This window comes from Peromyscus maniculatus, chromosome 15 (assembly GCF_049852395.1).
Source record: "Peromyscus maniculatus bairdii isolate BWxNUB_F1_BW_parent chromosome 15, HU_Pman_BW_mat_3.1, whole genome shotgun sequence".
NCBI classification, from domain to species: domain Eukaryota; kingdom Metazoa; phylum Chordata; class Mammalia; order Rodentia; family Cricetidae; genus Peromyscus; species Peromyscus maniculatus.
The window spans coordinates 30,500,681-30,525,824 of NC_134866.1; the positions used below are offsets into that span (position 1 = coordinate 30,500,681).

Sequence of the window (25,144 nt, forward strand, 5' to 3'; positions counted from 1 at the left end):
TTTGCGCCTTTCCTGGGACTCACTTGGTAGCCCAGGCTGGCCTCGAACTCACAGAGATCCGCCTGGCTCTGCCTCCCGAGTGCTGGGATTAAAGGCGTGCGCCACCACCGCCCGGCAGAAGAATCATTTTATAGGAAGACAAGAGAACTCTCTGTCACATTGAATACAAGCAACACCACCCAAAGCCAGCCTGGCTCAGTATTCCCAAACTTGTTTACTCCTCCTGCTGACAGCCTTCAAGGGATCCATCCATGTAAGTTCCAGAGAACCTCAGTCCCTTCCTCACGGAATTTTATTTTGGTCAAGATACAGACAGAGGCCAATTTCAAAAAAAAAAAAAAAATAGCAGCACAGGAACAAAGGCCTATCTTATTTGTACAAGAAGCATCAGAGAGTGTCCAACACAGACTTGACTATGATTCTGGAAATACAGCAAACCCTTGAAAGTTCTGTGTTGTGTATGTTTTCACCCCAGCCATGACTCCAGCTCAGCTATGAACCATCCGTGCCCATGGTTGTAGTCAGTGATTATTTGTATTTAGAATCTGAAGACTTGAAACAGCAATGATCAATGATCGGCCAGGGAGCTAGAGGAAACCAAATACTACTGTTCTACTAAAATGACTTCCAACAGAATTCTGATATATCCATAGGTCAGTGTCTCACTCAGCCATCATCAGAGAAGCTTTCTCCTGCTGCAGATGGAAACAAATACAGAGACCCACAGCCACAATAGGACAATATGCAGAGAATGGAAGACCTTGGAATACTTGGTCCTAAATGGAATGTCTCCATCAAATCCCTCCCCTCAAGGCTCAGGGAACCCAGTGGAAAAGTAGGTGGAAAGATTTTAAGATCCAGAGGAGACAGAGTGTTAGGACCGCCACTCCAACTGTATGACCACACATGCACAGTTCAGGAGCTAAGCAAGGGGTCTTGCGTCTTATGTCATTTGTGTGCTGCGTGATTACACAAATGCTCGGTCATGCAGCTGGAGTGGCAGCAGAATCCTAACACAGAGGACCCTAAGGAAGCAAGGCTTTCTAAAAAAAAAAAAAAAGCAGTATTAGGGGACATATGAACTCACAGAGACTGGAGCATACACAGGGCCTGCACAGGTCTGGGCCTGATGAGGTCTCACTGCTAAAAAGGGAAGTGAACACAAGCCCACTTTCCTAACCCCGAAGCTATCTCCAGTCATTAACTGCTTGCAAATGAAAAATTACTTTTCTCAAATGGACTCTCACCAGGTATACAAACCACTGTGAAGGCCAGGTCACATGCCCAGCAGCAAATGACAAGCACAAAATGAAATCAATGGCATTTTTGGAGGTCCTTTGTCTCATGATGGCTTGTCAGGGCTTTGTATTTTTTTTCCCTTATAGGACCTTTGCATATATATTAAGGTTTCTAGTTTTGTGTTTTTATGGGGTTTCTGTGTGTGTCTCTGCATCTGTATGTTTCTTGAGCTTTTTTGGCTCTTTTTCTTCTGTCTGTTTTTGCCTTATTCCAGTTTGTTTGTTCAAGAGGCCTGCCACGGCCATACAGTTTGCAAGCAATATAAGTGTTTGTGTTTATTTGGTTGGGTCTGAGCGGCTGTGGGACTGGCGGGTGACAGAGATTTGTCCTGACTGTGGGCAAGGCGAAAAAATCAAGCTACATTTGGCGCCCGAACTTGGGGCTAAAGAAAAAAAGGGCTAAAGAAAAAAAGGGAAGAAAAAACAGAGATTTGTCCTGACTGTGGGCAAGGCGACAAAGTCCCTTAACCAAGAGGCGCTCCAATAAAGTGTGATCTGAGAAGAATCCTCGCGTGGTGGTAAAGAGGATTCAGAACTCAACACATGGAGCGGTGACGTCGGTAAGTTCTCCAGGAACGGTGACGTCGGTAAACGCCCCACAGTTCCTAATTCTCTCTCTCAAATGAGCGGCAGCCGCCGGTTTGAGTTACTGGCGGGTTCCTGGGGCTTGGAAGAGAGAGGAAAAGGAACATAGACATATTAAGGTTTCTAGTTTTGTGTTTTTATGGGGTTTCTGTGTGTGTCTCTGCATCTGTATGTTTCTTGAGCTTTTTTGGCTCTTTTTCTTCTGTCTGTTTTTGCCTTATTCCAGTTTGTTTGTTTTTGTTTTATCAAATTTTATCTTATACTTATTTTTTAGGTGCCTGTTTGTATCCTAATGAGAGGCAAAAGAAAGATTTGAATGGGAAGGGGAGGATCTGGGAGGAACTGGGGGAAGGGAAACCATAATCAGAATATATTGTATTTTGTATTTTAAAAAAAATCTGTTTTCAATAAAAAATACAAAAGCAAAAGAGCCAGCAATGAATCAATGGAAAGGAAAAAGTATCCTCATTTCTTTAAGTTTACTTCCTAATGCTTTTTTTAAAAAATTTATTTTCAATAAACAAATTTGATTTTTTATGGGTATTACGACATACTGCACTGCATGTTTCAATGTCAAGAGTCTATTCTTTGGCTAATTTCCTTTCTTCTTTCCCTCTTCAAGACAGTAACTGGCATAGGAAATGCTTTTGCAAGTCCTGGCTTGTCTTGACCTGTTTGCCTTTTGGAATGTTTGACTGGATATGACCCCAGTGAACAGTGAACATTAGACCTTGCTGAGTTCTCTGGCTTCTGCTTTTATGCACTGGCATAGTACAAAGACTTAGGCATTTGCATCATACTTTGGCAATTCTAAAACATACTTAAATATATTCATATTTAGCAAATAAATAAATGATTACTAGGAGCCAGAATACATGGATTTTAGAAGCCTACGCTTTGAAAAGACAGGTAATTTGCTATGCGAGTGCTGGAAGGTCATTGCCGTTCTGAGCAGACTTCCTCATCTGTGAAATGGGGATCATAAGGCCCACCTCACTGAATAGTAATGATTCAGGAAGGTTACTGTGTGATCACTGAGCACAGTGCCTGGCTTCTAAGAGATGAGTTCTAGCCCGTCCTCCATGACGTGCTCTTCAGGGTGAGTTATTATACCCTTTACCCATGAAGAAATTAAGACTTTAAAATCACATCATGTGCCAGTGTCAGACAGAGAGTACCGGGGTTCTAAGTGCTCACAGCTGATTCCAAGTCTCCCAGCTTTCATGTCAGTCCAGCCTGCATCCGGGTTTCCACTGTAAGCTCTCGGATGATTTGACAGTTGTTTCTGAAGACTGGCATGGCTAGGGTAGAACAGCTCTTTTCTGCTCTCATGGACCTGGACAGGCCTGTGGGGATGGGTTCCAATGCCACATGTGTGTTCCTGCACACTGACTTTTGCCATTTGAGTTATGCAGAAGGAGTCTTTTATTTTTACTGTTAGGTGCTCACATTCTGACTCTAAGGAACTTTGTTCCAGAGTGTTTGCAGGTAAATGACATGGTGATCCTAGCACCTCTAAGTCCCATGACAATGTGTTGAGCCTCTGGCAAAACAGTAACAAAAGGAAGTATTTCCTTTGACAAGAACAGACCCATTTCTCCATAATTTGAAGGTGCTATTTAGTTATTAATAAGAACGTTGCGTGCTTCTGTGAGAAGGGTGCCTGTAATCATAAAATATGTTTATCAGAGCATATGTGTGGCTCTGGAGTGATAATTCCAGAGTGATCTGTCTGCTCCTGCTCTACAGCATCCTCTTGTTTGGGCCTGAGGGATAATAAACATAGAGAATGTGTCCCTGGATGTGCTTGGTCAGCCAGTACCATTTGGAAATACATATTTCATTTGACAGCATTTGTAAGTCACACATTTCCCCCTCAGAATAGCTCGCAATGTGAAAAAGCTTCCATATGCTGTAAATGGATCCTCACTTTGCTTAGGGAGGAGAGGAGCAGAAATACAATCTAGGTTTCATGGGACATTAAAGATACGTCCTGAGCAGGCACATGGGTTCAAAGTGCCTTATTCTTAATGTTACTCTCAACTAATTATGCATCAGTGTTTACTGTTAAAATTAAGCAGGTAATTTTGATGCAAAAGTATTTTCTTCCTAAGAATTAAATCACTATTCTAAAAGACTACTATATATTCATGCATTGAATTCAGATAAACTTATATCCTTCCATTTCAGCAGAGAGATAACACTGTTTTTAAATTCCTTCATGGTTCACAAAACACAATCAGGATGAAAATAATAAATGTGACTTTCTCCAGTTTCTAAAACCCGCCCATCTCTGTCTGAGTTTTTGAGCGAGATAGACTCCCTGCTCCCCCATTTCCACAGGAATAACCAAGTGTTCTACTGTGGTTGGTCCTTGCAGACCTAGCCAACAAAAAGGAAGCCAATCTGCCATCCAGCTTCACAAACCCAGAAGGCTTCAGTCCCTGTCCTCTTGGGAGCATACAGGAAGTCTAGGCACAGTCTGCTCCTGGATGGGAAGGCTCACCTAACCTCAGAGATAATGTTCTGCTTGCTCTAGATTGTTCTGTACAAATAACATACACACTAGGACAGAATTAGGGCGTAAAGGGTAGAGAGCAATCTGTATACTCACTGCAAACACTCTGTTCATCACAATATAATAATACAGAAGTAGGAGAACAAATTTCACCCTTAAAATGTTTGTGACCTGATGTTTTCTCAGGAGAGTTGAAAATGGCCCTTCAAATGTAATATCTCATAATCATAGGAGTCTCAGAATAAATCAAGCTTGGAGGATTGGAAAAGTCATGCTAATTGCATGACTTTTTCACTTTTCTAAGTGGTAAAGTAAAAACATTGACCACTTTAACATTTTAAGGATACAAAATGGCATTAACTGCACTCACATCATTGTATAAGGATCACCATAACCCTATCCACAGAGCTTCGCTCTCATCCTTTACTGGAGACCTTGCATTTGACAGTAATGCCTCATTTCATACCCCACTCCCCAGCCCTGGAAACCACTATTTATCTTCTGTCTTTGATATTTCCATACTTCATAGAAGTGGGACATTCAATATTTGTCTTTTAAATTTGCCAATATTTGTATTTGAAATTACAGTGTGTGTGTGTGTGTGTGTGTGTGTGTGTGTGTGTGTGTGTGTGTGTGTGTATACCACATTGTACACATGGAGGTCAGGTCAGGGCAACTTGGGGGAGATGGTTCTCTTTTTCTACCATGAGGGTTCCAGAAGGGGAATTTAGGTCATCAGACGTGGTGGCAGATGTCTTTACCTGCTGAGCCATCTCTCTGACCCTATACCTGTCTTTTTAATCTAACTTATTTCATCTAGCATAATGTCTTCATCCATGTAGCAGCAAAGGTTGAATAATGATCAATTCTCTATTATCTATCTATCTATCTATCTATCTATCTATCTATCTATCTATCTATCTATCTATTTATTTATCTATCTATCATCCATCCATCCATTTATCTATCTTTCTTTCTATCTATCTATCTATCTATCTATCTATCTATCATCTATTTATCTACCTATCTACCTATCTATCTACCTTTCTCTCTCAGAGGTGATGAAGTACACAGAGCATTTACAACTTTATTTTAGAGGTATAAAATGGCATTAACTATACTATATTATATTACACACATTGCATTTTTAATCTATTTGTTCATTGATGGATATTTAAATCAACATCTCCCTGTTTTCCTCTTCCTCATTTCTTTGATGCATTTGGCTCCATACTTCTAATGTCTACATGCCCTCACTAATCTCCCACCTTCTCTTGCCATTTCTTCCCCCACCCACTCTTACACACTCATAGCTTTATATACATGTTTAATGTTAGAATTATTATATGTCAGGTCTATTTTCTTCTTCTATGTATGCAGTGTTGGTGATTGAACCTAAGGCCTTAGGCATTCTAGGCTAGTGTAACTACTGAGCCACACACTGGTCCCTTATGACTCTGGTATTTTCAAATGAAATAAGTCTGCAGTTACCGCACCTTAAATTCTCTATCACTATGAGGTGGCAGCTCTTACACAGCTGTACCAAGATGAGGTTCTTTGTCCTAGCCACTGACCTTGAGCACAGTTCTAGTTTAAGACTTGTGGTGTATAATGTCAGTGGGACTAAGTGATCTTTGAAACCTTGAGACTCACTGACTTATGGATGCCAATCACTTGAATGAACTATTTAGAAAATTGATTTATTAATTTTTAAGGGTTAATTGTATGCTATGATCAAGGACAATAACAGTCTTTTAAGCTTAAGGCTGAAAGAGAGAGAATTGTTCACACAGGGAGGAAGAAGTTTCATGTGTCTGCAATGATGCTTTTTAGATTTGTCTTCAAGATTTTTTTGCATCTTTAAATTTGTAGCTACGCTTGTTTTCTAAAACTCCCTCCAGACCTTAGTTGTTTCTTCACAATCCAAATAGCCACTCTCCTTAACTTAATTCCTTTCTCAAAAAGAAAAACAGTGGAAAATACCTTAACTCTACCCATATTTGAGACTGAGGCACCTTGAAGGAAAGTTGTCTTGTGAAATAAACAGAATTCATAGTCAGTAGTGCTAGTATGTGTTTTGCCTGTGGCAGCTTATGAACACATGCACACGAGCATGCGCACACACACACACACACACACACACACACACACACACACACACACATCTCTACCTACAACCATGTTTCTCTACAGATGACTAAAGGATAGCACAGCCAACCCAAAATCAAAATGGTCTACTTCTAACATTTTCAGACTTTTTCCTGTTTTTGCTCTTTCTCCTTACATGGCAATGTCCCTACCCCTTTTAGAACTCGTGTGCTTTTTGGTTGACCATTCTGTGGATTTACCCCACGGCCCTCATGCTTGCTAGGTAAGTGCTCTTCCACTTAGATGTGTTTGAAGTCCTCTTTTTTCATTTTTCACTTGGAGACAAGATCTCACTATGTTGCCCAGGCTGCCCTTGACAGAAATTGGTCTTAGGCCAGGCAGACTTTGAGCTTGGTGACTCTTTTGCTTCAGTCTCTGGAGCAGCTTGGATCATAAGCATGTGTCACCATGCCCACTGTATCCTAGCTTCTTGCAAGTGATTTTGGAACAAGAGAAGATTTGATGCCAATTACTTCAGCAGGTCATTGTACAAATCCCTTCAGGTCATTGTCCCTGGTTGAAAGTCTAGATCATATTCCTATGACCTTTTGGTTGTCAGTTGCCATCCCCCGCTGTGAGGTATCTGATCACTGGGTAGAAGGAATGCAGCTTTACAATGAATACAATTTTTAGTGCATTTTAAATCCTGACTTTTGGGTATTTTGCTAGATTTGCCCATCAACTTCATTAAAAAACAACTGGGGTGTGAAACTTCCTTTGCCAAAATGTTGATTAAGATTTCAGGTCAAGTTAATGATTTAATACAATAGCTGACCCAACATTTGAAACGTAGTCTCCTGTTTAAATTAAAAAAGAAAGCTGGGCCTGGGACTGTAGCTCTGGAGTAGAGCACTTGCCTAGCGTGTGTGAGACTCTGGGTTCGGTCTTTAGTATTGTCAAAAACAAAAGGTGAATTATAATAATGACCATTATTTAGCCCCTTTTCAATTTGTAGCTTTGAATAGCCAACAACCCAAACCATTTCTCTCAAGCCATTTCAGCCCAGTTTATAAAAAAATTTAAAAAATGGTGCATTACATTGCTTAATACTTCGTAAGATATAAAAGACATGGGTTCTCAGCATCAGATAAAACTGCTAGCCTGGCCAATAGGTTGCTAGTTTAGGGTCTATAGGTTTGCACTGATATAGCTACATTTTCTTACTGGTTTTGTTTAGACTAAAAATTAGCCCCCTGATATCTATTGGATGTGATTCAAAATCCATATAGAATTTAATTGGTGACTTAGTTACGGCCTATTTGAAGCAACCAAATCACAAATTGAGTTCAAGGGCACCAGCCACCAGGGCAGCTCTTTCACAAATTTATCTGAGTATATAACAGGCACTGGGAGTGACTCAGTCAACCCAGACTCAGGCCTGACTCAGAGTTATCTTAGCTACCTTTTGTAATGAAAGAAACACATGAAGTGCTTAGTGGTGTCTGGCATCTAACAAATGCTCCATAAACACAATTTGTTTCTGAGTGGTATGTTAATGCTGTGGCATGGTCTAAGATACAAACCTACTTCTCTGCTCTCAAAAAAGTTGTCGAACATTAGTTACTTCATGTGATTGTCCTCAAACCACAGGCTCTTGTAAGTCCTTGTTGGAAAGTATCACCCTCACATAACACAGAACAGATGATAAGGATTGCAGTTAGATTAGTAGCACCTTCCCTAGCCACTGTGGCAGCACACACATTACATATGTCGAGGTCTTGCCTCTTCATCCCATGGGACCAGCCGCCAGACTCTGCCTCTGAGTGCTATGCATACTTTATCACTCTGTGTGTGTGTGTGTGTGTGTGTGTGTGTATACACACATATATGCCTGACTGAAGAACCCATGAGAATGCACTTTTCCCTATGACACAACTGGCTACAGAAGACATGAGCAAAGGTTTATGATTTACCCATGAAAGCTAGCCAAAGTTCACTACCTTTGGTGGTATCTGATGACTTACTTGGGTATTCATACCCAAGGGGCTGTTTTCAACACCATGAAACTCTCACTAATAGCTCCTCACTTATCTATCTCAATATCAAAAAATGTGAGAGTTATTGCAGTTAGCATCAGAAATAGATTTTTAGTGAAATTATTGACATTCAAGAACCTTGGATTATCTAAAATATTTTAGGAGTGCCTCCTAGTCTTGCACAAATGGATAGAAGAATCTGGCAAGGCACACGGTCTGTACCCAAGTTCAGTGTTCAGTGTCCAGTGTTTTTTACTGAAGGTCCAGTGTCCATTAGTGAACAGAAGAATTCCTAGCTACTAACTGACTACACAGAACACTGTCTGCAGAATGCTGTTTCATCTAAGCAAACTTGGTAGGAAAGATGTAATCAGATTACTAAAAACAAAGAAAGTTTGGAACATCATGCTTGTTTTCACATAAATATTTGCTTATTAAGTGCCTGTCCACTCAAAAGAGCTTGGCCTAAAACTTATGTTTTTTAACACAACAATGCAATTGTCAGGGTGTGGTGATACCGTATTCCCCAAAATATTGTGCACCCTAATAAACTTATCTGGGGTCAGAGAACATAACAGCCACTAGATAAAGAGGCCAGAAAATGGTGGCACACACACCTTTAATCCTAGCATTCCTAAGGCAGAGATCCATCCGGATCTCTGTGAGTTTAAAGCCACACTGGAAACAGCCAGGCATAGTGATTCATGCCTTTAATCCCAGGAAGTGAGCCTTTAATCCCAGGAAGTGATGACAGAAAGCAGAAAGGTATATAAGGCATGAAAATCAGAAACTAGAAGCTTTTGGTGGTTAAGCTTTTAGGCTTTTGAGCAGTAGTTCAGCTGAGATTCATTCTGGATGAGGACTCAGGCTTCCAGTCTGAGGAAACAGGATCATCTGAGAAGTTGGCCAGGTGAGGTTAGCTGTGGCCTGTTCGGTCTCTCTAATCTTCCAGTGTTCACCCCAATGCTTGGCTCCGGGTTTGTTTTATTAATAAGACTCTTTAAGATTCATGCTACATCGGGGCATAACAATTTTTACCCCATCTCTAACTTTTTGGTGGTTACCTCTCCACAAAAATGCCAAAGCTATAAATGATCAAAAAGCCCAAATTAGTGTGTAGTCACTCCCATCTCATGCAGAGTCAAAACCAAAGATCTTATATAAGTGCTCTCCATCCCTTCTCTCAGCTCTCACTGGATCCTTAACACTAACCTAAGCCAACTCAGGCTTCTTTTGGTCCTTCCAAAGCACTGGTACCCAGTGACCCATGGCAGCCACAAACGGCAGATGAGAACATGTTAGAAAGGAAAATTCTCAGTCCCATCAGTCCCTACAGACATTCTACTTGGAAAGTCACCACTTAGAAACTTTCAGCAACTGTACTTATTTGATGGTTGGTTGGTTAGTTTTTGAGACAAAGTCTTGCTTTATAGCCCAGACTAGCCTGGAATTTGTAATCCTGCCTCTGGTTCTCAAGTGCTAGGTGCAACCCCAAGTTTGGGAACCACCAACTCACACACTGTTATATAACAGCCCCCAAGTTATTCTCCAACATCGTTGTGAGTATTCTGTTTTGTGTTTTATGGTTTTAACCCTGCACCATGTTTAACTCATAATAAGAATTTATCATGGGTGTGTAGATAGTCATCCTTGTACATGAAGGGAACCGTGGAGTGACGTTGCACTAAAGCAAGCAAGTCAAGGACCAAAATCACACGCAGAGTCTAACTCATGAGCCTCCCCTGCTGTGGGATGGTCTGTATGTCAAATTACTCTGATTGGTCAATACACTGATTGGCCAGTGGCTGGGCAGGAAGTATAGGCAGGACTAACAGAGAGGAGAAAAGAAAGAACAGGATGGCAAAAGGAGTCACTGCCAGCCGCCTCCAAGACAAACAGCATGTGAAGATGCCGGTAAGGCACAAGCCACATGGCAAGGTATAGATTTATGGAAATGGATTAATTTAAGCTATAAGAACAGTTAGCAAGAAGCCTGCCACGGCCATACAGTTTGTAAGCAATATAAGTCTCTGTGTTTACTTGGTTGGGTCTGAGCGGCCGTGGGACTGGCGGGTGACAAAGATTTGTCCTGACTGTGGGCAAGGCAGGAAAACTTCAGCCACACTGTCCACCTGTGCCTTTGCGCCAGAGTAACCCCGAGGGCTGTGCCGCCCGCCCCCCTCCCACGTCACACAGCTTCCTCCCTCACGTCCTGCCTCAGGTCTCTCTGCACATTCCTCTTCTCTAATGAGGCCTGCCCGATTTCCTAATGAGCACCCTCCACGATTGACACTCCCCGTCCTTTCTACTCAGGTTTTCTCCGTCTGTAGCATAACCACTTACACCATATATTTTATTTCTTTTCTTCATCGTCTGCCCTTTCGGCCTGTTAGAAAGTGGTGCCGCGCGGGCAGGAAGTTCTGAGAGCTTTGCCCTCTAGAACCTCAACACCGTACTTCATGCCAGAGGTCCAGAAAACATCTATTTAATAGAATGAATGGACCACTTCATGAGTTTAAGCAAGAGGAAGGACTTGAGGGAGGGGTGGGGAGGAGCTCATGAAATAGTCCATTTTTGCTGTTTACTACAAGAATGTTTATAAGATACCGTGGGTTTAACAGAAAAAAAACTGAATTTTGAGGAAAGGGAAACCATTGACTCTAAATGATGTTCGATGTCAGACAGGGGCCTAAAAAAGCAAAATGCTAAGGTCTCCCCCTAGCTATTTTTGCGGGGTTCAGGGGGTCAAATTTAATGCTTTGTTCATGCTTATCACACAATCCACCACTAATCTCTACCCCTAGCCCAAGCTGTGAGATAGTGATTTTTATCATATTTCAATCTATCCGTCTTAATCTCTTTAATTTGCTAATTTTACACCACTGTGCTATTAATATGGGAGCTCTCAGCTCAGGGATCATTTAAACCACAAAGTAGTGCTAATTATTAAGCTCATAGAGGCTAACGACTCCTATTTCATACTGAAGGCTTGCTAGTCCCTGAGCCAAGCTGCAGCTACACTGCCAACAGGCCACTGTTACGTTCTTGCTTCTTTGGCAAGTAGTTAAAATTCACCAAGACACTCCAGTCCATTCATTATCCGCTGAAGTGGCCAAAGGAGGCCCGGAGGCAACTTAAAAGAGCTAAGCCTCCCAAGCAATCTCACACTTAAGAACACAGAAGGGTAAATCACATACAATAAAATGCATGGGTTAAGTTTTGACAACTGTATATCCTCAAGTAACCATTCTGATGTAAGACATGTCCACTGCCCAAGAAGTTCCTTCATATCCTGTTTGAATACTTTCCCTACCTCGAGAACAACTGTTGTGGTTTCTGTCACCGTGGCCCAGTTTTGTTTTGGAATTTCATGTAATTAGACTAAAACATCATATGCTTTTTGGTGTTTGGTTTGTTTTGACTCAAAATAGCATTCTCCAGGACTCACCTTATTTCAGTGATCCATTCCTTTCTACTAAATGGTATTCCAGCCTATGAATACACACAGTGTGCTTATCTATGTACGGCCATTTATAAATAAAATCTGCTATGTGCATTCATTCATTTCATACTTCCCAGTGGAAGTGATGGTTCATAGGGCTAACTTTAAAAACAAAACAACAACAACAACAACAAAATTCGACTCAGTTTTCAAACTGGTTAAGCTACTTCACAGCAATGCACAAGAGTTCTCCACATCTTCTTTCAAACATTGTATCATCAGTAGTTTAAATTTTAACTGCCATGGTTACATTAATCATCTTTCCATACTGTGACAAAATATTTTCAAAAACCCATTTAGAAAGAGGAGAAATGTATTCTGACTCACAGTTAGGAAGTTTAAGTTTGTGGTTGGTTCATCCTATCGTTCTGGGCCTGTGGTGGACAGCAGTGGGAGAGCATAGAGGAGCAAAGCCACTAAGTTCACGATCAGAAAGTTTAAAGAGAAGAGAAAAAGGCAGAAAACCCATTAACTCCAAGGGCCTCACAGCCATGAGGTTTTCCAATGGGCCTCACTCCAACGCCTCCAGGAGTGCCACACCTGCTAAGTAGCTATTAACACATAGACCTGTGATGACATCCCAAATTCAAACTACGGCACTCACAGATGCACAGTGATGCCTTGTGGTGGATTTATTCTGCATTGCTTTAATGTTGGGCATTTTTAATGTACTTATTGGTCATTTTGTTTTAGAAGTATGTGTCAGACCATTGGCCCACATTTTAAATCAAATTATTTTTCTTGAGTTGTAAGAGTGCTGTATGTATATGTGACACAATCATTTTCTCCCAGCCTCCCTTCTTCGTAATATCTTTTTAACAACAGATATTTTCAATGCTGGTAATCTGATTTATATACTTTTATAGCTTAGTGATTTTCATGCCTGCCATCAAAAACTGCCCATTCCAATGGTAGGAATATTTTCTTACACTTTCATCTAGAAATTTTATACACTTAGCTTTTGTGTTTTAGTCACACTCCTTCTCAAACTAGCTTTTTTGGAAAAATGGGTTTTGAAATTTGTTTTTAGTAATATGTTTTCATATTTGTTATAGAATTGTTACAGAAAAGACTACCTTTTCTCCTATTAGAGTTATTTGGGCTCTTTGTTAAAGACCAGCCCTATATCTGGTTTTTGACAGCAGGTGAAGGCGCTTGCTGCCAAGCCTGATGATTTGAGTTCAATTCCAATCACATGGTGGAAGGAGAGAACTGACATCCACCAGTCATCCTCTGACCTCCACATGTGAGCCATGACATGTGCGTGCTCATATGCATAACACACACACACACACACACACACACACACACATATGCACACACATATGCACAAACAAAACAAATACAAAATTTTAAAATGTATTAATTGATAGATACCCAATTCTGCCCCCCAAAATTTGTTTTTCTATCCTTAAACCAATATTACACCATCTAGAAATCCAGAATCAGAGGTTGTCTTCTTCAAGATTTATTAACTATTCTGGATTCTTTATGTTTTTTTTTTTATAAATTTTAAGCCAGCTTGTCAAGTAAAAACAAAACAAAAAGCTGCTGGAATTACAGTGAGAATGCATTGATTCCATAAATCAGTGTCGGGGAAGGTTGGTTCCTTAATAATATCAAGCCCTCCAACTCATGAGTTCAGGATTCTCTCTCTCTCTCTCTCTCTCTCTCTCTCTCTCTCTCTCTCTCTCTCTCTCTCTCTCTCTCTCTCTGTGTGTGTGTGTGTGGGGGTCAGGGGGGAGATTTTACTCCCTTGAAACAGGGTCTCTCACCGAGCTAAGTTGGTAGCCAGAAAACCCAGGGGTACTCCTTTCTTTGCCCACCACAGTACTAGTGCTACAAGTACACCTATAAGCCACACCCCCACTTTTTATGTGGGTGCTAGGGTCTGAACTCAGTGCTCATATTTGCACACCAAACCCTCTTACCATTCAGCCATCCCTCCAGTCCCCAAGGATAGAGAATTTCTTATAATTCAGTGAGCTATTGCTTCTCTTGCTCGTGTTTAAGTGCACAGATTTTACGCATATTCTGTTGACTTAATATGCAAGTGTGTATATTGTAATGTTTTGAACACACACACACACACATATATTAAAATTTAGTTTGTTGTGTGTTGACTTGATATTCTTGATTCTCTTTGGGATTTTTCTATCAGTCATCTCTAAATAAAGGCACTTTCTCTCTAATATGTAAGCCTTTTATTTCTCCTAAAGAAACTTAGTACACTGGCTAGACTCTTGAGCATTGTGATGACTAGAAGTGGTTAATGGTGAGTGCTCTCAGTTCTTTGTCTTCTACTATCCAACAGCATTAATTGTTGATATTTGCTTATCTTAAAAATGTGCTGCTGTCATCAGGGTCAGAAAGCTCAATTCTATTCTAAATATTTTGATTTTCATTTTCCCAATTAGTGTTGAATTTTTTGTTTACCCCCCCCCCTTTTTAAAGTGCTGACGATATCCTCTCTAGCACTCATGGTATTAGTAATAAGTTTTGTAGTTTTTCATTAATTAGAATATTATCAATTTTATTGTTTTTAAACAAACAACTTTTGAGAACCAAGGATGTACAGACTACTGCCTTGATGCTTTATTCTCAAGACTAGAAAAACAAAGGACACTTGTTTATTTGTTTTTCTTAAGTGTATATTCAAATACGTAATTAATATGGCCTTGGGCAACTGTGGCTTTTTAAAAAATGTAGTAAAATATACTTTCCACAATGTTTGTCCTTGTGGCAAGCAGTCAGTTCAGAAGAATTAATGATATTGATATTGATGTTCAGCCCACCTCCGGAACTCTTTTTACCTTACAAAATAGAAACTGTATCTTTAAGCCATCACTTACCACCACCATCCACCAGGGAAGTTTATTAAGGTAAGGATTCCCGACATTAGGTACAAGCTTGAACACAAGAGTCAGATAGTTTTCAGGCTTAAAGCTTCTCCCTTTCCAAACTCTTTAAAAGCAATCCATACCTATCTTTATCAATTTGTGGCTATAAATGCAAGTAATACTGCAAAGCTAGAACAAAAGTCATTTGAGCCTCTGCGAGGCTCCTTTTGGTTGCAGAGAAACAGAAGTAAGTACAGATCTTGCACCTTTGGTCTGAGTCCATTTGACTGTGTGTCATTCATATGATGTCACACTGTGTCATCCATATGACACCACAGTGTCATCCATATGACGTCACACTGTACGCATTCATATGACATCACACTGTTCAATTCATATGACGCCATGCTATGTCATCCATATAACATCACAGTGTCATTCATATGACGTCACACCGTGTGGCATTCATGAGATGTCACACTGTGTGCATTCATATGACGTCACACTGTATGTCATTCATACGATGTCGCACTGTGTATGCAGCATCAGTGCTTCAGAACCACAAAAGAAAGTACAAATCTATTTGGAGAACCATGACAGTGTTTACTGATAACCTCACCTAAAAGAAATTATATATTTATAATCATGCAGTAACTATTGAAGTCTCTCTTTGTGCAGGTATGTTTATTTCATTTAGTTCATAAGTTCCCTAGGTAATAAATGAAGGGCATTCATACATAGCTACAGGAAACATTTGAAGAAAATAGCTCATTTACAATAATCCAAATGTAATGTGTATTTTATGGTTTTGAATCTATCCAAAGGGTTGAAAAATATTTGCCCCATTCTTAATATTTAATTCCTCAGAAAACCCACGTTTGAAAGTAACCTTAGGAGAAAAATGTGTTTGTGTTCTCAGTGTCAGATACTCACCTGCTCCATGGTAGATATTAATTAAAATGTGTTGATTATGAATTCAAAGCTGAGAGTGTTGGTCTCTATTCATTTTTTGTATATTTTTCTTTCATTGAAAGTAGGGTTTTTTTATACAACATATTCTGATTTTGTTTTCCCCTCCCCCAAATCCTCCTGGTTTCTCCACACCTCCTCTCCCATCAGAATCCACACCTTTTCTGTTTCTTATTAGAAAACAGGCATCTTGGGATGTCTTGCAATTTTTGACTTTTAGGAAACTGAATAAGTTATGTTGAGAATAAAGCACAACCAGAAAATTACCAAATAGGACACATTAAATATATGTTTTCTTTGTCCCTAGTCCTTTCACAGAACTTCACAAGCTGTGAATTTCCTGCGTGATAAGTGTGCTTTTTTTATATGAATGAAGTGACCAATAGTAGACCCTTAGATATTTTTAAGGGTAGGGCTGGCCACATCATAGACTAAGCCTATGGTTGGGGGTTGAACTACTCAGCTCCTGCTCACCCAAGGGATGTAGAGAAGGACTCATAACTGAGTTCAGTCACATGATCAATGACATCATCAATCACACCTACATAATGAAACTCATATAAAAACCAAACGCTGACCAGTGAAGTCTCCTGGCTGATGAATATATCAACATATGAGAGTAAAGCACACCCTGACTCCATAGAGACCAACTCCTATGCTCATAATCCTCCCAGACCTTGAGTTGGTCTCTAACTTGGTTAATCATCTACATCCTCCATAATGAAATCGTGATCACAAGCAGAGCAACACAGAATTCTGTGAGCCATCCCAGGGAAATATCAAGTCTGGGAGAGTGTTGGGAAATTTTGAATTTGTGCTTGAGCTGGCAGAGGTGTAAGCAGCTTGCAGACTCCTGACATTAGTGATGGGTGTCTGAAACGGGTTATTCTTGTGAGCTTATGTGATTAACTTGTGGAGTCTTTGCTAATTCTCCATAGTGTCAGAACTGGATTGAATCACAGGATCCTCAAAGAATTGATGTCAGAAAACTGGTATCAAAACACACAAAGAAAATCAAGAGGCATTCCAAGGCATTTTGAATACTTGTGGGAAAGTTTCTTTGATATGAACCTATGAAAGAAGATCAAATATTGTAATACTAAAGCACACACTTCGTAAAAACAATTACATAAGACAAAAATAACATTTAAAATAGTCCTTAATTATTATATAACCATAGAAAAGTAATTTAACCTTGAAGAGTCTTTCTACACAATTTTAAAATGAGGTAGTATTCTGGTTTTTAGTAGACCATGTTTTGTGCCAACTTGGCTGGGCTACAGTACCAAGATAGTTGATCAACATGTCTACAGTGCTTTGAGTGACATTAAAATGTGTGGTTAAGTAAATGGCTCTCCACAATGTGAGCAGGCTTCCCCCAGTCAGCTTAAGGCTTGAATAAAACAAAAGATTGCTCTCCCCTGAACAACAAGGAACAGACATTAACTGGAACATCATCTCTCTCTGCTTGGGCTCAGGCTTATACCTGGACTTGCCAGTATCTATAATTTTTCTCTCTCTCACCCCGACTAGCACACTATTTTGCATGTTTGCTGCTTGCATTAAATGGGAATATATATGAAGTCATTTGTAAATTTTAAAGTGCTAGAAAACACAAGGATGGTTGTTTGCTTAATATCTGTAATTCATAGTGAACCTCACAGATATAAACATTGGTATTTACCAATGTGGTTGATATTACAGATAAATGGATTAAAATTAGCATAGAAGAAGCTGTGAGACAAAAGGAAGAAGAAAGAGGAAGGTGCTCAATTTTTGTTCTGGACAAATGTAGTGTCGTTGCCATTGAGAATCAAGTTGGGGTGGACAGGAAACTGTAGCTGAATTGGCTTAGCTCATTTATCTATCCGGCATCTGACACAATGCTTTGCACAGTTGTTGCCTAAATAGTCAAAGAATAAATAACTTTTATCTCTGCAGTCATCCAAAACAGTACATTTTCATGAGTGACTAGACAGAAAGACTCAATTACCAGATTTAAAATAGAATATATTCGCACACTGTATGGAAGGCTAGAAATACGAAAGTATACTAAAGCTGGTCATGCTTCAGTGCAGTTACATGTTAGTAAATCATAGTCCACACGGTAGATGAAAGAGCTAGAAGATCAACCTGGCTGAAGTGAGGCCACAGGCATGGACTCTCAGGGAGCCGGTGTACAAATCTGTAGCCAGGCGTCACTCTGAGGCAATGGCTTTGCTTCCATGGACCTTTGCTGAACTTTGCATAAATAGCAAGGTGCAAACATAGCTCTTGGGAAAAGCCACTGCAACCACACTGAATGAGCAATTTACACCCCAAGACTGCAATACAGGGAAACTTGCAGGTTCTGGGAACTGGAACCGCATTCAACAGTGTTTCTTGTCAGCTCAGACCTCTAGATGACATTCCTGGTGGCACTCAATGGCCAGTCTGGGCTTCATTAGAGTGCCTCACAACTTTATGGATTATGGTTTTCTGTGGGCAGATATTTTGAGAGCTGGCCACAGAAGAATATGGTTGCTTTCAAAACATTCCGAGCAAAGAGTTTCAGGCTGAGAAAACAGGAGCAGGCTGCTAGCCTTCTTGGTATTTTGGGAAGTGTGTCATCGTAATGATATTTCCAGCCTTCTCTGGATAAGGCCAGGAAAGGAGAAATCATTAAGGCAGCCTTCCTTAAATTAAAACAACAGTGGGATATTATTTTCTACTTATAAAATTGGAAACAAATTTTAAAATTAATGCCCAGGACTACTGAGAACATACTTTCATTCAATCCTGCAGAGTGGAAAACCACTTGGCCAGAAAAAAAAATGTTTAAAAATTGCAATAATCTTTTAAACACATCGTTCTCTAAGAATTTATCCAAAGAAAATAATCATCTATGCACAGATATTACTACTAATTTGTATTTATTTAACAATGTTAATTTTAGTGAAAAATGTCTAACATTGACCACTAAACTAACACTCTAGAGAGCATATAATGACATGAGAATTTGGGCATCATATACTGTTAATTAAAAGGCAGTTTACAGAGTACTATGTGTCAAATAAGTCTATTTTTTATTTTTAAAAAGAAGAAAAATAACAATCCAAGTACAAACACTGAAAAAAAAGGGCTAGACTGTCTATTATAATATTCATAGCACCTATCTTTAGAAAGAAAGTTACAGGCCATTTTTTTTTTAACTGATTTCTTTAGGCTCCCCTCATCAACTTTTCTATTATGAATATTACATCTAGATGAGGAGAGGTAAGGTCTTAAACATTTCAAGTAAAAATAAAGCAACAAATAAAGACATGGACAAAACCATGATAAACTAAGATTTTCTAGTAACATAGGAGCAATGTGTATAGTGCTGTCTAAGGCTATTGGTTCAAAGCTATTTATTTTAACCTGGATGGTGTAGCATGTTCTGAAATGTTGGCACTGTAGTCATTTTGCAGGAATCCTCTCCTAGCCATGCTGTATTAAGCCCTGTGTGGCATGAGATCACTTGGCTCATCTCAGGATTCTGGCAGGGAGGTGGCTTGAGACATTCACTGAATGTTAGCACACAGATGCCACCTTGAACATGGGAGGTTTCAGTTCATTAGCTGCTGCTCTCTGTGAGAGTGAAATCCAAAGCTGAGTCTACAGGGAAATAAATGAGGGGCTCTTGTGCCATATATCCTAGACCCATGACTGACTGCCTCTGGGGTGGGGGGTGATGATGTCATCAGTACACAGGCTTTGCCCACAAGTGTCTTCTGCTGTCCTTAACAATGAACTGGGGTAATAGTTGGTCTATTCCTATCAATCATCTGCTGGTCGAGTAGTCAATCTGAAATGCTTTTAGAGTTTAGTCATGAAAAAGCTATGAGGTGTGGAGGTGAGATGCTCATCAAGTGAAATGCCACACTGTCTGTTCCAGCTCTTTTGGGACTATAAAAAAATGAGTGTCAAAAATATATATTTCCACAAATGAATGAGTCAGAAGTTCACAAAAAAAAGCTAGATTCAAACAAAGCCCTTACCAGTGGTTAGGACATGGGAAATAGTTCCAGGCTAGCAAAACTGTTCTCCACCAAATTCCTCCAGTAGCCAAGTCAGCCTTGCCCCAATGGGTGTTTTTAGTTATATACATTCTATCACACTCTACACAGCTGACAATGGCTAGAAGTTTCAGTACATGTTTCCAAGGAATATGTATTCTTGATAATCTTCTAACCATTGATAATTCTTCGTCACCGCAGAGTTTAAAAAACTTTTTTTTTTTTTTTTTTTTTTGGTTTTTCGAGACAGGGTGTAGCTTTGCTCCTTTCCTGGAACTCACTCTGTATGTACCCCAGGCTGGCCTTGAACTCACAGAGATCCGCCTGGCTCTGCCTCCCGAGTGCTGGGATTAAAGGTGAGCACCGCCCGACTAAAGAGAGATGGCTCAGCCGTTAAAGGCTAGGCTCACAACCAAAAATATAAAAATACATCTTTTAATCAGAGCTTCCCAAGTGCTTCCCCAGCCCACCCTTTCCCCAGACACGCAAATGGCCAGAAAGTCACAGAACACAGGACATAGCTCTCTAGACCCACCTTGCTGTTGCTGGTCCTCCTGCGCCTTCAGCTGACACGTGCCCAAACCGGTGAGCAGGGGGCTGTCGTCTTTCCTCTGGGTGGTAGACATGGCACCAACAATCTGGCTGTGGCTCGGGGCACACTAGGGCATTTTGTCTTAGCCAATCATCTAAAACTGTCTCCAGAAGTCACTTGGAAAGAACACCGAGGCACACGCAGATCTCGCCTCGCATGTAAAACATTTACTCCTCGAAGAACATGACGGAGCTCCCCCTGGTTAAGAACCCTGCAGTAAAGATTTACCAGTGTTACGTCTCCTGCCTACAGAGATGCCAACTTATTTGGCTAGAAACAAGACTTCGTTCATTGCTTCAAAACACCCTGAAGACTTTCTCCTTTTATAATGTAAAATCCTACAAAAACTATCTCTCTCGGTCAGTTTTAGCCATTTTCGCTTTCTTTTCTGATCTGGAGTCCAGTCCCTCAAGCACAAAGAGGACTCCTGGAGAAACCCATTGCAGAGGGAAAAAGTACCGCAGGATTCAGTCAAGGTTTCTCTGCTTGGTCCGAGTTTACCCTGAGACAGCTGGATGTGCACAGTTCTTAAGGGAGGCTGCAGGGGGAGGAGCCCAGAGAACTAGCTAATTAGCATAAAGAGACAGGCAAGACAAGGCCTTCCGATTGCTTTAACGTAGTTAGTGACCAAAGCAGGGATTGTAAAGAAGCCTCGAGAGCGGGGTAATTAACCATCTGACTTCTGCTGCTCTGTGGTTAAAGCACAAGCCCAAAGCGGGGCTTGAGTGGCGTGGATATTCTCGGGCACATGTTAAACGGGAAAAGGTATGGCTGGGGCTTGGTCATGAGCTCATGGAAATGTACTGCTGCAGCTCCTGGATTCTGTAAACAGCTCTGAGGCTCCAGGCGAGGGCAGCTATGGGGCCAAAGCAACTATTTAGAGTTCTGCAAGAAAAAATAAACATACGAAACACTGCCCAGAAGCTTACCTTTGCTTCGCAGTACAGCCTCCACTGCTGTGGCTGCTCGCGAGCTTTCTTGGGAGTTGCAGTTCACCCCAAACACCTTAGACTCAACGAAGTCCCGATGAATGCCGTAGGTCCTGTCCTGCAGCATTCACTCCTCATAGAGTCAGAAAGTAGGCAGGCAGAATCCAGCAGGCCAGAGCTGTCTGGATGCTGAGGCTTTCTGCTCATGTTTGGAAACTGGTATTAAACACCCTAATAAGGTTACTTCCTCATGATATCTGGGGCCAGGGGAATTATGTCTCTCGCTGTTTTTTTTTTTTTTTTTTTTTTTAATAATGAGGGAATTCATAATTTCCCCAAGCATATACTGGTTCCTAAAAACTCATGAAATATATGATTTCCCTTTTTAAAATTCCTATGACTAATAAAAGTGAAACTTTTGTACTATATTTTGTTTTTTATTTGGTAGCGTGGTCATAAAGATAGAGACTTGGAGATGCAGATTCCTGGGCCCAGCTGCACAACCTGGGCTATAAGGTTAAGTATGGAATCTATACACATACATGCACCTGTACATGCATGCACACACATGCACACACACACACACACACACACACACACACACACACACCACACATACACACACAAATGTATTTCTTAATTCTTCCATTCCAGATAAAGAAGCAAGGCTCTTAAGCAGAGCTGGTTTTCTCCTTCTTTAACTGACTACAGCTTTCCTGTAGGCCTGTTTCAAGAGTGACCATGTTAGAGAATAGGGCAGATGCTGAGGACCCTTAAGGGTCTGCTTTGGGTATCACTGTGCAGTCCTGGGCAGTGTCCCTGTGACCAATCATCTGCATCAAAGGGATGTCTGAGCTCTTACCCAGAATGCTGTTACACTTCTGCTCTTGTGGAACTGGGTTTCTAGAACCCACTGGAGTAAACCCAGCGTGGCTTAGTTCTACATGTGACCAGAGTGAATAAAGCATCCCAGAGACGCAGAGTCACAGCCACCCCCCTTACTCACTTTTTAGAAACACCCACCAAGTTATGTTACTTCATAACAACCATGCTTTGTTGTGCTTTTTGCTTATAAGGAAAAGCAAGACATTGGAATGGCCAAGTTGTTTAGGTCAAGAAACAGAATAATCATTGGTGTTTTTATTTACAATTTGATTAAATAATATGCTGTAATACTGTAAAGGTTGTTTTCCTTTTCTGTGACTCCCTTACTTCAAAGAATAACACTGATTTTGTATGTGTGTGTGTGTGTGGCGTGTGGCATGCATGTAGAGGCCAGATTGATTTCAAATGTCTTCTCCTGTTACTGTCCGCCTTATATTTTGAGACAGGTTCTCTCAGTGAACCTTAGACTCACTGTATTGGCTAGACTGGCTGGCCCGCAAGCCACAGGGATCCATCTCTCCTTGCCTCCAGCACTGACATAGATGTGTTTGGCCAGGACCAGGTGAAGATCCAAACTCATGCTGCAATGTTTGGGCAGCAAGTACTTACCGTGGGAGCATTCCCCCAGACCCCCACAGACTTCCTTCTCTATCCTACCTTTTCTTCCTTTCTGGAAACCTGCATCTTTGTGCTCTCCGAATGGGTAGCGTGGAGTGGTGTGTTGTTACAGCTAAGCAGCCGTAAGCTCCCACAATCACGGGAGATACTTGGAAATTTAGTATCTTATGATTAGAGTTGACAGTACAGTTGAACACTATAAATAGTACTGAGTTCACTGGAGAATTCTCTCCTCTTAATTGAGCCATGTATGCAAAGCAGAAGTGCATTCATTCGGCGTTAGCCCTCAGGTAAGTTACTTGTTGAATCCGTAGCTTGCCTTATTTCAAATATACTTGTAATAGCAAGTCTATGGATACGTTATCAGTTTTAGTTTTGAGAATTCCATACAATGAGTTTTGACCTTACCCACCCTCTCCCCCACCTTCTTTCATATCCACCCTTTCCCTACCCACCCAACTGGTCCTCTTTTGTTCCCATCACATGCTATTTGTGCTGCCATGTATACTGTTGGGTGTGTGGCTTTCCAGTCAGCATGGTCAACCAAGTGCTGACAATGCTCTTGATTCTCCCTCTCCCAGCAGCCAGCAGCTGTCAGTAGTTCTTTGGCTACGAGTGGGACTTATGTCAACCTTCCCCTATGAGCGCTGAGATTTGGTCTGGCTTGAGATCACTCTGCTGTGAGTTCACATGGCCACCTGCCCTGTACTGTCCACAAGACACTGTTTCCTAGTATTCCTTCACCACCTCTGGCTCTAACAGTCTCTGATGAAAGGTGTCACGTGACAAAAAGCCATAGTATGGCCTTTGTCATTTTTACCCTAAAAGGACAGGATAAAAGACTGCTAACAGATTGTAAGGATGAAAGCCAGAGAACCTGGTCTGGCCTCAATAGGATCTCCTAAAACCAGGAATGTTTGAAAGACTGTTATAGTTGAGGAACAATGGGTTACTGCTGAGGCTTTAGGCTTCCCATTGATTTTAAAGAACAGAACCCTTGTTCCTGTATGTAAGCCAATAGTAGTTTCTTCTCAGATCATTCATGTTTAACATACTGACCACAGACATTGTGGATGATAATTCTGAGTTTCAGGATCTTACAGTGGCATATGCCATAAAATAAAATAGCCATGAAAGTGTGCTGTGTCTAGCTAGAGTCATGTTACTCTAAGATTTTAGCTCATAGAGTTTCCTAAGTAATACAGTTGGCTGGATTCCACTGTCATCTGTGAACACATGGCTTTACTAGACACAGTTTTACTTGAATACCTATTATCCAGAAGCTCATCAGGCTTCACTGGTATGCCTTCAAACTCCTACTTATGAAAGGTGCTCACTGTTCAGAAATCTCTCTCACTCCATAGACACTGCACTGGCAGTTCAAAGCAATGTCTGTTCTGTGGCTGGTGAGCACCACTCTGGCTGCTACAGGGCTCCCTCTGGAGGTCAGCAGAATCCAAGACTGGTAGCTAAATCACCTCATCCTCGGGATACCTGAGATCCACAGGATTTCAAGTCTAGTTTTTGTGAGTTTAGGAAACGTTTATGGTCTGTATCTGCAGAGGTGGGAAAGCTCCCTCATCGTCCTCCTATGGGTGAAATTGCTGTGTGGTGAGATTTAACCTCCTGTAGCTTTACACTTTGTCTATCTTTATTGAAGTCTTTTGATCAAAGTCAAAATAAAACAAGATAAAACCAGAGTTCGGGGTGGGAGGAGAGGCTGTTTTATTTTTATTGTTTTAGGGGAAAATATGCCCCAAATACATTGACTTCATTCTAGTGCCATAATGTCCACCTTCCAGGAAGGATAAGCAGATTCCCGGAGTCTGACTATTGTCTACAGGTGCTGGAGTCCACTGCTACCATGATGAATGAATGAGTCGGGAAAGAACAGAGCTCTTTAAAGGTAAATATGCAAATAAACCTTCATAAAAGAAAACTTTTGTTATTCCATATAAGTTTACATTAATAAGAATAAAATGTGAATCAAATGATGTTCCCCCTCCCTTCATAACTCCTTTCCTTATTGGGTGATTTGGGTTTTTTGGTTCCATCTACTTTCCCTTCCTTCTCTGTCTCTATTTCTCCTCATACTCAGTTTCTTTTATGATAACCATGTTGAGGTTAGAATTATTTTAATGTATTAAAAATGAAATGAATTTGCATTTCTCTGGTGGCTGGTGTGGTTTTTCATAGCCTTGTTGGCCATTTATAATCCATTTTTTCCTTTTTATTTTATTTTATTTT

At 40.7% G+C, this 25,144-nt stretch overlaps 1 protein-coding gene across 2 annotated transcripts in view; it reads right to left on the bottom strand.

The window, feature by feature from the left end:
* The window catches only part of Ranbp3l (RAN binding protein 3 like), a 50,050-nt gene extending 29,051 nt beyond the window's left edge, over positions 1 to 20,999 (bottom strand). The window contains exon 1 of one of the 2 annotated variants that reach the window (XM_006994715.4): positions 20,409 to 20,999. In XM_006994715.4, coding sequence (XP_006994777.1) covers positions 20,409 to 20,499 — 91 coding nt within the window. In that variant the 5' untranslated portion in view covers positions 20,500 to 20,999. The remainder of the gene's footprint in view (positions 1 to 20,408) is intronic. The other variant, XM_042261448.2, reaches the window with a different exon arrangement.
* Between the last annotated feature and the right edge of the window lie 4,145 nt (positions 21,000 to 25,144).